The 15,351-nt window shown below is 37.5% G+C and overlaps 1 protein-coding gene and 1 long non-coding RNA gene across 15 annotated transcripts in view; one reads left to right on the forward strand and one right to left on the reverse strand.

The window, feature by feature from the left end:
- The window catches only part of LOC123861152 (uncharacterized), a 37,356-nt gene that overhangs the window by 2,054 nt on the left and 19,951 nt on the right, over window positions 1-15,351 (forward strand). Inside the window, exons 3-4 of one of the 3 annotated variants that reach the window (XR_008508039.2) lie at window positions 548-728; window positions 3,187-8,376. This is a non-coding gene — a long non-coding RNA (uncharacterized LOC123861152). Of the gene's footprint in view, window positions 1-547; window positions 8,377-15,351 lie in introns of those variants that run through there. The other 2 variants (XR_010405004.1, XR_010405003.1) reach the window with 2 other exon arrangements.
- RNF111 (ring finger protein 111) overlaps window positions 8,913-15,351 on the reverse strand; it is a 121,677-nt gene continuing 115,238 nt past the window's right edge. For 8 of the 12 annotated variants that reach the window (XM_064570394.1, XM_064570392.1, XM_064570393.1 and 5 more), the window contains exons 12-14: window positions 14,643-14,738; window positions 13,459-13,586; window positions 8,913-11,296 (exon numbers count right to left, since the gene is read on the reverse strand). In XM_064570394.1, coding sequence (XP_064426464.1) covers window positions 11,179-11,296; window positions 13,459-13,586; window positions 14,643-14,738 — 342 coding nt within the window. In that variant the 3' untranslated portion in view covers window positions 8,913-11,178. The remainder of the gene's footprint in view (window positions 11,297-13,458; window positions 13,587-14,642; window positions 14,739-15,351) is intronic. The other 4 variants (XM_064570397.1, XM_064570396.1, XM_064570395.1 and 1 more) reach the window with 1 other exon arrangement.

Here is a 15,351-nt window from a genome sequence, read left to right on the forward strand (position 1 = left end):
CAGTCATTGAAGGAAATCAAATATTAAATTAACCAAAAATAAATTTCTTAAAAGCCAATGACCCTTTACAGTATGGTAAAATTCCACATGATCAATTTAATTTCTTAGTCAAGTACTGTTTTGAAAAGGTGTACATATGAACTCTAGTTGATATAGGGTGAAGGGAGATGTTTGCAGACAGAGGGAGCACCCCAAGCAAAAGCACGGACCACCAGTACTGAACTGGCATGGCTGGAGACAAGGTGAATGGGTTGGCTTGGCAGGAGGTATTGGGCTTCAAGGTAGCTGTTGCCTAGTGTCTTCCAACACCATGAAAGGGAATCTCACATTCTGAGATTCTCACACAAATGTTTAGTTCCTGGAATGCCAGATGGGAACTCTTCTTTCCTGACACCAAAATTCCCCAGTTTGGGGTAGGGACTTGCAGTCTTGGCTATCAGGACTGTTCTGAATGGTCAAAGATTTGCTTGCTGTTTGTCAGACCCTCCTCGCTTCCAATTTCTTTTCTTTTTTTTTTTTTTAAAGATTTTATTTATTTATTTGACAGAGAAAGACACAGCGAGAGAGGGAACACAAACGGGGAGTGGGAGAGGGAGAAGCAGACTCCCCGCCGAGCAGGGAGCCCGATGCGGGACTCGATCCAGGGACTCCAGGATCATGACCTGAGCCGAAGGCAGTCGCTCAACCAACTGAGCCACCCAGGCGCCCGCTTCCAATTTCTTAATCAGGTACATACTCACCTTTTCTCCTGGCCTTGGGATTCTTTTTCTCAGATTTCCAGGACCTTCCCCCATTAGGGATACTTCACAGATAGCCACTGTTGCAGAACTGAAGAACTTCAGGCAGCAAAAATTGCTTTAGGTCAGTTCGAGGCTGGAAACCTAACAGCCCTTCCAGAAGTCCCAAAGGCAGGCCACTAGGACCATCTGAAGCTTAACCCAGGGGCTACTTAATTTGAACAAATGCACTAGAATGTAAGCTCCATGAGGGCAGGGATATTTGTTTTGTGCACTATTCTATCTCTAGTGCCTAGAATAAAAAAGGTGCTTATTTATTGTTGAATTTTTATTAGGACTCATTTGGGTTACCTACTAGTATATAAGACAAGTCCAAAAGCTCAGCTCACGTTCATGGTTTCTACATCCTTGAAGAATGCTTTTCCACTTCCATTCTTGGTGAGTTTCAGCTGCCATTATTCCAGACCATAGGGCATCAAGGGCCTGGTTTAATTTATATATCATCATAATCTATATAATATATAATTTATATATCATCTCTGAATGAGATAATAGACAAATTATCATTTTTCACCAGAAGATTTTTATCAGAACCCAGCAATCTTCCTAATATACTACCATGTTCTCTCCCTCAGTTGCCCTTACCCCATTTCTCTTACCCACCCCCATCCATTTCTGCCTACCTCTTTCTGATTTCTTCTTTTCTCTCAACTAGCTAGAAGACAAAATATATTTGCTATATTAACATTAAAATGTCATTTTGTGCAAGGCACTGCAGGGAACAGAGAAGAATAAAGTATGAACCACGCCCTCAAGTTCAAAACAATGAGGGGGAGACATATAGGAACAAAATTATTATAAGAGGGAGAACCTATAAAAGACTGAGCACAAAGGAGAAGACTAATTCTGGGTAGATGAAGGAAGCCTTACTAAAAAGGAAACATTTGAGCTGAGCTTTGAAAAAAGGGTTAGAATTTAGCAGGCTGGGATGGCAAAGGTGTTCAAGAAGTGGGAGCAATGGGGAAAAAATCTGTGGAAAAACCAGAAGTAATCTCACACATTTGGATCATAGAAATGGTAAAGCTACAAAAGATCCAGAAAACGAGGAATCATGGGACATTTTTAAGAAGGAAAATGACTTGGTCAAGCTTTGTTTTCAAAAGCTGACCCACTGGGCAGCATGAAGAATGGATTATAGTGGATTGGAAAGCTAAAGGTTCCCCAGGTGAGATGTAACAAAAATTTGACTTGGATGAGTGTGAAAAATGAAAAATGGAAGCAGGTATGAGAGGCAATTTTGGAGGAATGACAGAACCTTCACAAATAACTGAACATGATGATGGAAAATAATTGTAAAGTAACGAACGTAAAAGTTTTGGGTGGTTACGTTAAAATTTTCTCTCAAAAGTTATGCAAAACAAGTTATAAATAAAAATAGTAATTTCCATCGCTAATTTCTTTGGAAGGGGGAAAGGTAGGTCAGTCATTTTTCTTACAAAAAGAAAGCCTTTTCCTCTGCCTTGTTTGCATCCATCTTGACATCTTTCACCTTAACCAACAGGTCAACATTATCTATCCCATGCAGGTAACCAGGTAACCTATTACTGGCTGAACAGGGTGCATGGGTATGTCCCAGTCTAGGGCCTGTAATCTTGCTCAGAAGCAAGACGACCCAGAGAGTAGAAACAAACACCTTTCTAGTGACTCCATGGGCCTCCACTCAAAATGATTCTTTAAAATCTGGACCCAAATGGGGAAGGACCAAAGGGAGAGGAAGAGGAAGAGAATCTCAAGCAGATTCCCCACTGAGCATGGAGCCTGATGGGATGGCGGGGGGCGGGGGGTCAATCACACGACCCTGAGATCATGACCGAGTTGAAACCAAGAGTCAGTCGCCCAACTGACTGAGCCACCCAGGCATACCCTTTGTTTTTAAATAAACTTAATGCCTTCTATAAGAAAGGCATTGCTACTTAGATGGGAAAAAAGGCATAAAAATTGGGTCCCTGCCCTCATGGTGTTTAAAATATAGAGATAAGGTACATGAAAGGATGAAAATATAATTAACTCATCCTTAGAAAGTGAAAAGGTACAGGTTCTGTTGAGGATAACAAATCATTGACTCAAGAGTTGTAAAATTATGCTGTTCAATTATTTATGCATTTCCTATTCTCTATTACAACATAAATATTGTGAGTAACTCTAATTTTTGTATTATATCCTATCAGCTTTGGTAAAATACTGAGGAGCTGCAGAATGGAGTGTCCCAGTTGGAATATCAAGTTGACTTTTCAGTAACAGCCCCAATCCTGGACTAACCTGCTCCTGGGGGTGTGCAGTCCTACTTAGACATGAGAACCAATCCCTGTCTCACATAGATGGTAGAGTGAAGACTGTGTCTCATTTCCCTTCAGTTTGTAATCCATTTCCAATTCCTTTTTTTTAAAAGATCTTTAAAGTAATCTCTACACCCAACATGGGGCTCGAACTCATGACACCGAGATCAAGAGTTGCATGCTTCACCAACTAAGCCAGCCAGGTGACCCTCCATTCTTATTCCTTCTATTTGCACACCCATCCTAGGAAACCTGTGCTCCCTTAGAAAATACACCATTCTGGAGTAATGATTATTTATAGGTATCATACTTTGAGGAACATTAATAAACTAGAAGTATCCAGAAAATGGTGACAAGAAGAGCTAAGATGCTTAAGATCCACGTTAAACAAAGTCAAGGGTACAAAGGATATTTCACTTGGGGAAGACCTAAAAAATTCAAGATAGCTGTCCGTTTATCTGAAGAGTTAGCATATAGGAAGACACCAGATTTATTTTTGCATTGCTCTAGAATGTAGAAGTTATAGGAACATCTACTAAAAATAATAATAATAATAATAAAGAATAACTGTAACTGTTTATAAATGTGCTTCTTCAATAGGTAGTGACCTCATCATCACTGGAAGAATATAACCAGAGCATGATAATTGCTTTAGTTAGGAGTCAAGAGAGAGAGGGAGAGAGAGAGAGGAGGGGAAAGAAAGGAGTGGAGGGAGAGAAGAGAGAGAAGGAAAGGAAAGGAGAAGGAAAGGAAAGGAAAAGGAAAGGGAAAAGGAAAAGGAAAGGACAGGAAAAGAGAAAGGAAGAAGGATAGGTTATATGGTATTGGCTCACATGGTCACATGACTAGATAGATACACAGATGGATAAATTATATGATATTGGCTTACACAATTATGGAAGCTGACAAGTCCTACAGTCCAGTCTGTAAGCTAGAGACCCAGGAAAGCCATTAGTATAGTTCCAAATCCAAAGGCTGGTAAGCTAGAGACCCAGGAAAAGCCCATGGCTCAGTTTGAGTCTAAAGACAAGAGAAAAATGAATCAGGGAATTTTCCCTTAATCATGGGGTGCAGGGGGAGGCATGGAAGGTGAGGTTTTTTGGGTTTTGTTTTTTTAAAGATTTTATTTGACACAGAGAGAGAGATAACGAGAGAGCACAAGCAGGAGGAGCAGCAGGCAGAGGGAGAGGGAGAAGCAGGCTTCCCACTGAGCAGTGAGCCTGATGGGGGGCTTGATCCCAGAACCCTAAGATCATGACCTGAGCTGAAGGCAGATGCTTAACTGACTGAGCCATGCAGGCGCCCCAAGGTTTTTGTTTTGTTTTTTTAAATTCAGGCCTTCAACTGATTGGACAGGGCCCACTCACATTAGGGAGGGCAATCTGCTTTACACAATCTACAGATATTCAAATGTTAATCTCATCTAGAATCACTCCGACAAACACACCCAGAATAATGTTTGACCAAGTGTTTGGGCACTCCATGGTGCATCCATGGTGCAGTCAAGTTGACACACAAAGCTAACCACCATAATAATCATCTATCAAGAATACTGCAGAAAGAATTTCTAAATTACAGAAATACGTAGCTTTCTCCATCCCATAGGTTTATTTTAAGAATTTATTTATTTATTTGACAGAGAGCACAAGCAGGGGGAGCAGCAGGCAGAGGGAGAGGGAGAAGCAGACTCCCCACTGAGCAGGGAGCCCAATGTGGGGCTTGATCGCAGGGCACTGGGATCATGACCTGAGCCGAAGGCAGATGCCTAACTGAGCCACACAGACGTCCCCTCATAAATTTCTTTTACTCAAGTATCAGCATAGAGAAGTTAAAGTTCTTCCACTACTGATTCCCCTGATTATGCTTGAGAACATAACATCATTTTGCACACATGGCTTTCCCATACACCAAATTTTGGTTTAGGAGGGAAAAAACTAATGAGTTCAGGAAGTTCGTAATACTAATTCTAACAGGGCACCTGGGTGGCTCAGTTGGTTAAGCAACTGCCTTCGGCTCAGGTCATGATCCTGGAGTCTCGGGATCGAGTCCCACATCAGGCTCCCTGCTCAGCGGGGGTCTGCTGCTCCCTCTGACCCTCTTCCCTCTCGTGCTCTCTCTCATTCTGTCTCTCAAATAAATAAAAATCTTAAAAAAAAATTGTAATTCTAACAAAAGGGTTTGTTTTACCAAACTGTGGTAGATTAAAGATAGCCATTTTTTTTTCCTGCCACTTCTATTAACAGGGGTAGCTATCTCCCCTCCCCCTCAATCTGGATTATGTCCAAAATGGCTCATTCACATGGCTGTTGATAGGGGGAGGAGAGGTCTCTTGGCCAATAGCCAAGAGGGAACCAAAGCTATCAACAGCCATGTGAGCGAGCTTAGAAGCAGATCATCCAGACCAAGTAAAGGCTTCAGATGACTGAGGGCCCCAGCTATCATCTTGACTGTAACCTCATGAGAGACCCTGAGCCAGAAGCACCAACCTAAGCTGCTTCCAAATTCTGGACCCGCAGAAACTAAGATGTTTAATGTTTAAGCCACTAAGTTCTAGAGTTACAAATCAATAAATAATTATTTCACAGCAATAGATAATACAAAACTCTGAGGAGTGTGTGGCTAACTGACGTTCTAGGAAACCAGGTACACCATAACAACTTATTCTCTGAGCAAATGCTAATAGCATGGTAACTAGATAGCAGTTCAATGAAAGACATTCATTCCTTTTTAAAGGCAGGTCGGGATGCAGTGGATGGGAGATTTACCATATCTCTTCCCATTCCCCTGTCCAACACTCCTTTTATGAAAGCTCTTGAAAATCTAAAGGACAGAATCCCTGGGATAGCAAGTTTGGGGCATCCCGTATTAAGGATGAATTTCCACATATGAAAGGGGGGGAAGGGCAGGCCAGATTGGAAAAGCTGAGTGTCTTGAGTTGTGCTACCAGCCACACAGGCAGTGGACAAAGTCCAATTCTTCCTTTACAGAGCACAATGTATCAATGATAATCTGCAGAATTCCACACTTCCCAAAGCTTTTTCCCCACATATATATTGAATATTATCACCTAAAGCAAAAATGATTTAGAAGTTCGTACTCGGGCGCCTGGGTGGCTCAGTTGGTTAAGCGACTGCCTTCGGCTCAGGTCATGATCCTTGGAGTCCTGGGATTGAGTCCCACATCGGGCTCCCTGCTCGGCGGGGGGTCTGCTTCTCCCTCTGACCCTCTTCCCTCTCGTGCTCTCTGTCTCTCATTCTCTCTTAAATAAATAAATAAAATCTTAAAAAAAAAAAAAAGTTCGTACTCAAGATTCAGCAGAGCCCACAATGAAAATTAGTATCTAGTGAATCCAGTTCATTCTCTGTAGTGATGATAAAGAATTAAAAGAGACACGCAATTTGTTTGGGCTAATCAAAAGCATCTCCTAGAAACCTGTACCTTCCACATGCTCTCTCAGTAATAGCTATTAGCCTAAAATAAGCCTAGAAGAAGCTAACAATGTAGGCAGCTCAGTGGTATGTGCTTAATTAACCCTTAACAGGGACCAGGTCCCTGCATAGCACAATTTGGTGAGGAAAAAATTGGGGGAGAATGATGAGTTCTAGTTGTTAATTTCTCCATAAAATTTTCCTTTAGATCAGAGAACACAAATGGTTTCATATCCTTTGCCAATTCTGATCCACTGGCAATGGCTGCCTAAAATATAGCATTGGATGGTATTGATGGGCAACTATGTCCTTGTGACTGCAAGGCAAGGGAAAAAGGCCAATGTGCTGGAAATCCTCCAGCCCTCTAGTAGAAGAAAAAGTCCAATCCATCAAAGAAGGACAAACACTGATCTGTGGTTCAGCACCATGCTATGCTACCATTTGTTATCAAGGGCAAGGGTAGTTGTTTTGGGTGGTGGGGTGAAATGCAGTGAGCATTGGTAGAGCTTCTACTCTTCTTTTTTTTTTGTCAATTTTATGCAGGAACCGCCGAAGTTTTAGCGTTTCATATTTAACAGCATGACTGAACTTCTACTCTTATGTACTACATGCAAAGCTCTTTGCACTTGTTACTTCATTTAATTCTAATAACAACCAATTCTTATAGATGAGACAGATGAGGCTCAGAAAGTTTAAGTTCAAAGCTGCACAATTCAAAGCCCTTGTCTGCCTGACACCAAAACCTATATTATTTCCACAACTACAGAAATCATTTGTGTGGCCTGTAAATTTGTACAGAATACATAGAGAGGACATTGTGCCCAGTAGGTCCAACCACAAATAGGTAACATTTATTTTTCTTAGTAAGAAATAGTTTTAGGGCGCCTGAGTGGCTCAGTGGGTAAGCATCCAGTTCTCAATCTCATCTCAGGTCTTGATCTCAGGGTCATGAGTTCAAGCCCCCCATTCAATATTAAAAAGAAATAGTTGTTTTGGACATATAGTTGATCTTTGAACAATATGGGGGAGTTAGGGGCACCAACCACGCAGCCAAAAATCCATGTGTTAACATTTCACTCCCCCAAAACTTAACTAATAACCTACTGTGGACCAGAAGCCTTATTGACTACATAGTCGTAACACGTTTTGTACATTTTATGTATTACATACTGTATTACAATAAAGTAAGCTACAGAAAAGAAAATGTTAAGAATATCATAAGGACAATAAAGAAATAAAAAATTTAAAAAAGAATATAAGGAAATAATTTACTATACTGTACTTATTGAAAAAAGTCCATATATAAGTGGACCCGTACAGTTCAAACCCATGTTGTTCAAGGGTCAACTGTAATTCTTAATTCAAGAAGATGACTGAATCTATAACTGAGAGAAGGTATTTCAACCTTGACATATCTTTTTTTTTTTTTTTAAAGATTTTTTTTATTTATTTATTTGAGAGAGAGAGAATGAGAGACAGAGAGCATGAGAGGCAGGAGGGTCAGAGGGAGAAGCAGACTCCCTGCTGAGCAGGGAGCCCGATGCGGGACTCGATCCGGGGACTCCAGGATCATGACCTGAGCTGAAGGCAGTCGCTTAACCAACTGAGCCACCCAGGCGCCCTCAACCTTGACATATCTAATATTGTGATATATTGTCTTTTTTTTAAGATTTTATTTTTTTTATTTTTTATTTTTATTTTTTTAAAGATTTTATTTATTTATTTATTTGAGAGAGAGAATGAGATAGAGCATGAGAGGGGGGAGGGCCAGAGGGAGAAGCAGACTCCCTGCTGAGCAGGGAGCCCGATGTGGGACTCCATCCCAGGACTCCAGGATCATGACCTGAGCCGAAGGCAGTCGCTTAACCAACTGAGCCACCCAGGCGCCCAAGATTTTATTTTTAAGTAATCTCTATACCCAAGGTAGGGCTCAAACTTAACAACCCCGAGATGAAGAGTCACATGCTCTACCAACAGGGCAGGCATGTTCCTCTTGAAGAAGAAAATTCACTGTGTTTTCAGAGGAGTTGGAAGGTAAGTTCGAAATCAGGATGCATTTTCTACAGAATTAAACTATTCCCATTTATGAAATACTAATATTGAAATGTCGAGTCTGTTAAGTGTTATAAATGCCATTTTTAAAAGAGTTATAGTTTTCTGTGTGTCAAATTGTTATGGTTCAAATGATGAAGCATGTTAGCAGCTAAAATAAAGTCACCAGAGTAAGAAAAATGTTTCAAATATCAGTTTATCACTTGCATATTAACAACAATAAAAATAAGGATTTTCTGACAAAAGAATTTTAGTTCTAAAGTATTTGGACAGCTATCACTGAAATTTTCATTTTGACATAAGATGCAGCAGGATATGGAAGACACCAAAACAAAGCACAAAAGTTAAAATATTAAAAATTATCTTCTGTACTTGGTTCATTACTAATCACATTTTCTGTAACTAATTACAGTTGCTTACTAAGCTCCTGCATTAACAATCCAGGTTTATGCCACAAATATTTGTATTAAATAAATTTTAAAGAAATAAGGCTTTATCTACATAAAAAAAATCAGTAGCAATTATGAAACAGGTCAACAGGTAGTCGTGCTGTAATATTAATCTGATGTAATATTAAAAAATAGAGAAATCTATCTGTTCTTCTTGTGTTTTGAGGAACATCAAGAGGACTCCACTGTATAGAATTCTCCCCATATATACTTCCACCCTTGACAGGGACCCTGGCTTTTCCAGTGCAAAAGTCCTACCCCCATCACAGGCTACTTGAAGACAGGCTACTTGCTCCTTTCCCCGGTAAGATGGCAGGCATGGGCCATGGTCACTCTTTTCTCCCTCCTCTGCCCTTCTACAACTGCAGCCTAATCATCAAGTATTCTTTTTAAAAAATGTTATTTTACATCAAATTTCTTAACCATAGTCCATCCTCCATCTCTACACATAACTATGTAGAAGCATGTTGATATTGACAATTACTACAGTGTTACATTTACTAATACAAAAAAAAAAAGCAAGTAGCCATAACTGAATGAATATGAAAATTCTGCAAATGTCAACTTGAGTGAGATCACTATTTTTGAATTCCAAGATGTTTGATAGAAACTGTTTTATAAAACTAATTATGAAACACAAAGACAATAGAAATATAAGTTATTTATTAATCAATCCACTTACAAAGCAGGTGGCTTAATGCAAGCTTATTGACATCTTCACATATGATCCATGGGAACATGTCTTCCACATACAGACAGTGACGTTACTGACTGATGCATTTGCAATCTGGGGCATGTTAAGCATATTTAGACAAATAAAATTAGGCTATCCTGTATATGAAAGTATCTTGATAATATGCATCTTTAAGTGGATTAAAACTTTCTCCAAAGGAGAAATGTTAGTACGTTAACTTAACTTTATATTCTATATTATGCAGTAAATCTTAACTATAGAAATTAAAAATTTTAAATCAGTGATCGACTCTTGGTAATGTATGAAGTGGGAGTCTAAAACCAGAGCAACAGTAGGTTGACAGTATAATTTGTGCCTCACAGTATGTGCAGATTTACTGTTTTCAAGTTTAAAGAGAAATAAAACAAGAGACATGTAGATTCAGCTGACTTTATTTATCTTTAAACTAATAAAATCCCTTAAAAGTGATCCTGGGACCTTGAGAAGTTCTATGAATGCAGAGATACCTGCCAATGACTGCAATTCTAAATCCTGACTGAATGTGTTTATTACAAAATCAGTGTTAAAGCAGATATCCTTACTATACGTGCTTAGCAGAAGACTGAACAAAATTCTACATGTCTTCTTCAATTTCCCTAAAATTTTGTTAAATCTGCAAGTATGTACAATCCAGCTAATTGAAATTAATATTTAGTGTTCATCAGAGCTGTTTCACAGCAGCAAAAACTGACTCAGGGAAATAAAAGTTCTAAATGATGTAGGAAAAAGATAAATACAATCAGAACAGCAGTCTAAATGTATGATATCAATATTCAACTCTATCTGCATTGTGCTGAAAGTAAAAGGATACACCAAGAAAATTTCTATTGATCACTCTGGTGATGTGAATACCACCTGCATCTGATTGAATATGGTTTGTATTCTGTTCCCAGTATTAAGGATGGTATTTAACTCAGAACTCCATATTGTAAATATACAGCAGCCATTTTGTCCTAATTAAGGAATGTCTTAATACACAATATTATCATTTTCTAGAGGATCTTTATACATTAAACTAAAGTACATGATTGATTAAATTAAAGGTTAGTAATGGATAAAAAAATTCATAATTCTCAAGACCTGGTACTATGTAAAAAACAAAAAGACCACAAAATTCTACTTACTAAAGCAGCTAATCTTGCCTGCAAGTTTAGGGTCACAAGCCCATAATATGTGCAAAGAAATGCAATACAAGGAACCATGCAAAAATACAGTAAAATGATACAGGAAAAATGTCAAATCTAGAAAAAAAAGCTTTTATAAATACATCAAACTCAACTGTATACATAAACTGTAGGTCTAGCATTAGTTGTACCATATAGCAGAGCCGCACTCTAAGTTCAAGGCTTCCAAATCTGCGCAGGTAAGTCACGCCATCTTTGGTTGACTGCAGTACCAGGAGGATAGGAATGAGAGGGAGGGCAAGAGTTCTGAAACATGGTGTCAACTTTCACTTGGCAGCTGGGCCTCAATGTCCACTCTGCATATGGGGCACTTCTTATTGGTAATCAACCACTGGTCAACACACACTTGGTGGAAAAGGTGCATACAGGGAAGGCGCCTATTATGGGCAAACAAAACAAAAAGCAAAAATTGCAAAAGTGAATTTCATGACAACTGCACGTGGCATTTACTTTTAAATAAATGATAACATGTAATAATTCAGCAGTGTTTTGAAGTTACTAGCTCTTTCCCTTCTGTATAAACAAAACAAACAAAAAAACCACATACCCAATTCTCTAACAAGTTACACCTATATTAAATTACTACTTTGGGCAATATAATGTATAAATAACCATGATAATTAACTGTCACAGCTATGGAACCAAATTACATAAAATCTTAGGAATTTTAAGAATGACAATTACACTGGCAATTATCCCGGTCTGGTTTCTAATGAGGCTGGCAGTATGTTCTGTTACATAATACTGCAAATATATTTTTAATATCAAATCATTGCATTTATTCAGCATTTAAAAATATATTTCATTTAATTCTCTCTCAAAAACATTAGTACTCATGTTACATTAAATATCATACTAATTAAGAATGTCTTAATATGCAATATTATTTTTTATCTAGAGGATCTTTATACATTAAACTTGAGTACATGACTGATTAAAGGTTAATAATATTGTTTTCAATAATATTGTTATATCCACTTAATACATGCTACTCTTTTAAAGGTAGGTCAATCCGTTCTGGAATATATTTGTATTATCAAACCATGTTGTAATACAATGAAATAAATACAATGTTATATGTTAACTATATCTCAATAAAAAATGCTTCCAGGCAATACAGGATAATATTAAATCTAAATGAACAGTAAGATAAAAGTTACTGATTTAAGTGTCCATTTCTACTTCCGTCCACTGTTAAGAATTGTCATACGTTGTCAGACTTCTAATATTTTGTAAAACTAGTAGCTAAAAAGAGGTGTTCTAATTACCGTGTGAACAAGACTGTCAATGCTGTAAAAACAATTACCTTCCATATTTATAAACCTTCTTTGGAAATACAGTGTTCTGAAATAACCTTAGGGGCTCCTAGGTGGCTCAGTTGGTTAAGCGTCTGCCTTCAGCTCAGGTCATGATCCCAGGGTCCTGGTATCGAGTCCCGCATCGGGCTCCCTGATCAGTGGGGAGTCTGTTTCTCCCTCTCCCTCTCTCCCCTGCTCGTGTGCTCACACTCTCTCCCTCTCCCTCTCCCTCTTTCCCCCACTCGTGTGCTCACACTCTCTCTCTCTCTCTCTCAAATAAATAAAATCTTAAAATGTGTTTGAAATTGCCTTATATGTGGTACGGTAGCCAACTGTGCATAATTTTTCTCTCTCTCAGCCAACTGAAGAAGTATGAAAAAGTTATCCTTACATGTTAGGGCTACAAAATCATCATGTGGTTCTGTTATATATGCTATAGAACTTGTTTCATATGGGATTATGTTACATTAGAAAAAAACAGAATAAAAATAAAACAATTACTTAAGAGATTTTATATAAAAAGAAAATGCCTGGGGCGCCTGGGTAGCTCAGTAGGTTAAGCATCTGACTGACTCTTGATTTCAGCTCAGGTCATGATCTCAGGCTCAGTGGTAATGAGCCCTATGTTGGGCTCCTTGCTGGGTGTGGAGCCTGCTTGAGATTCTCTCTCTCCCTCTCCCTGTGCCCCTCCCCTCACTCACTCACTCTCGAAAGAAAAAAAGAAAGAGAAAAAAAAAGAAAATGCCTAAAATTAACAGTGGGTGAGCATAGTAACATTTCTAAATCACAAAGTTGCAAGAAGAGTCCTATATATAAGTTGAGAGGAAATTTTAGGACAAAACTATTTTATAAAAGATGCTATAAGATAAACTGCATGGAGCTAAGGAGGAATGCCCTCTTTAAGCTTTGAAGAATACATTAATATAACTATCTTAGGCTCTGAAGCCTCCAAATTCTTTCTGCAAGATTTATAGAAGACAATTTGATCATAAAATTTCCCTGGCCAAATCTTGGTGTGCCTCTAACATGGGCAGTATATTTCCCCATTACCAACCCCTTTGTTGGTAATACAAAGACTCATCTTTCTGTTCTTTCACTCACGGTAAAAAGGCAATTCTGCATGTCAGATATTGGTAACAGGGTACGCCAGGAGTAATCTTTATTTGGTTTGTAGTCTATTTTCAAATAAAATCTCTTGTATAGTTTTGACAATAGATTTTAGATAATTAATGTCTAGTTACCTCACATCTTCACCTTCCTCTAAAATAGACAAACAGATAGTACATTTTTCCTCTGTGTCTTCCTCAGTCCCTTCTTCCCCATCTTGTTTGCAGTGCAGTTTCCTCTGTGAGAACCAATCAGTTGTTACCTTATTAGTAGAGATGACATTATTGAACAACTGAGTAAAGTCTGTGTTTATTTGAAAAACAAAAACAAAACAAAACCACACATTCACACCCACAACTTATTTTCCAGGTACAGATGTCATGAATTTCATGGATGAATTAAGTGACTACCACCAACTGTTCTTTTAAGACCCTTAAATAGCATCAAAAGCAAAACCAAATGTAATAGAAATTCATTAGTTTTAATTCATTAGTGTCTATTATTTTTAATCCATAATTAGGAATGATACATGATATAAACTCTATTTTTGTCCCAGCATGAGTACAGCTACATGAACTTTACTAATGACTATTTCAAATAACACCCAAATAAATTAATGCTAATTATAGTCTTTAACTTAGATAGTTGAAAGGATTTAAATTTAGTGGATACTCTTAGGAAACAGATAAAAAATACAAAGAACAATAATTTTCATACTTTTATTATCCTCCGTGTAGCAGAGGACATTGTTGTTTGTTGAAAGAAACTTATTTAACATGTCTGCTCCTTAACTTCTAGATATACTATACTACAACATAAGGAATTAAGCGTAGAATATAAGAAATGTAGATCAATTAAATGTCCAAATAAACTGCTAGTTAAATTATGGTATGCCATATGATGAAATTTTGTATATGCTATTAAAATGAATATAGGTGACCTGTGAGTGCAGAAAGAAGAGGAAAAGAAAATGTGCAAAATTGTGTGCATATCATCCCCTTTGTGTTACTTTTGAAAGGGAAAGAAAAAATGCATAGTAATGCACGTTACTGTAAATTCATAAAAATATCTGGAAGATTACCTACAAAAGCCTTAACTATGATTTTTCTTCTGGGAAGGAAGACTGGGGTCAGCAGGGTAAGAAACTTCAGGTATGTTTTTTTAGACCTTCAATTATTAAAAGAACAAAACAAAACTATGTGTTGTTTTAGTAATAAATAACGTAGTTGCTAGACTCCACAATCTCAAAAAAGGTCCATAATATTCAATTTTATGCACTTCAACAATAACATAGACATTTCATAGGATAAATTCTTACCTTTTTGTATTTATGTGGATATGTACATCTTTCAATTGTCCCCTGGGATGCACCACGATTCACATTTCCTAATCTTTCTTCCAAATGAATCAGTTCCTGAAGGTAAAGAATAATTAGTATCAAAAGCCAGCATGATTATTTCTTGAACAGCACTGTTAACATTGTAAAAGCAATAAAGTTACATATTTATAAACCTCAATGCAAATACAAAGCTATATATGATAAGGCAAATGTTTGTAATTCTTTCCTCAGCCAATGTAGTAGTGTGGCAAAGTTATCCTTACAGATTAGGACACCATATTACTACATGGTACTATAAAAGTCAGTTAGTATGTATGTATGGAGAAGATGAAATCATTAAGTAAAATAGGGAAACTAATCAAAGGATAGTTCAAAGTCCCTCTGACTCCAACTTCCAAACTGACATGAAGAAACAAAACAAAACTTCAAATCATATTCAAATGATTTGGTCTTCCTGAAAATTCAAAAAAGATAGTTAGCTATGAACTGAATTACTTAGGTTTCTTTTGTCCAGTAATGTTTCTCTAAAAATAAGCTTAATCAAAAGCAATTGAGATTTCCCCCTACATTTAATAGTATAGTTCTTTATCTGATATTTATATTTAATAAATTTCTTTATTCTTTTATATTAGATGTTTTCATTTACTCATCTTAAAATACGTGGATAACTTTGATACTAAGATGAATA

Source organism: Mirounga angustirostris, unplaced genomic scaffold, assembly GCF_029215605.1.
Source record: "Mirounga angustirostris isolate CCGP_5_RB_7025 unplaced genomic scaffold, mMirAng1.0.hap1 SCAF_9, whole genome shotgun sequence".
Classification (NCBI taxonomy): Eukaryota; Metazoa; Chordata; class Mammalia; order Carnivora; family Phocidae; genus Mirounga; species Mirounga angustirostris.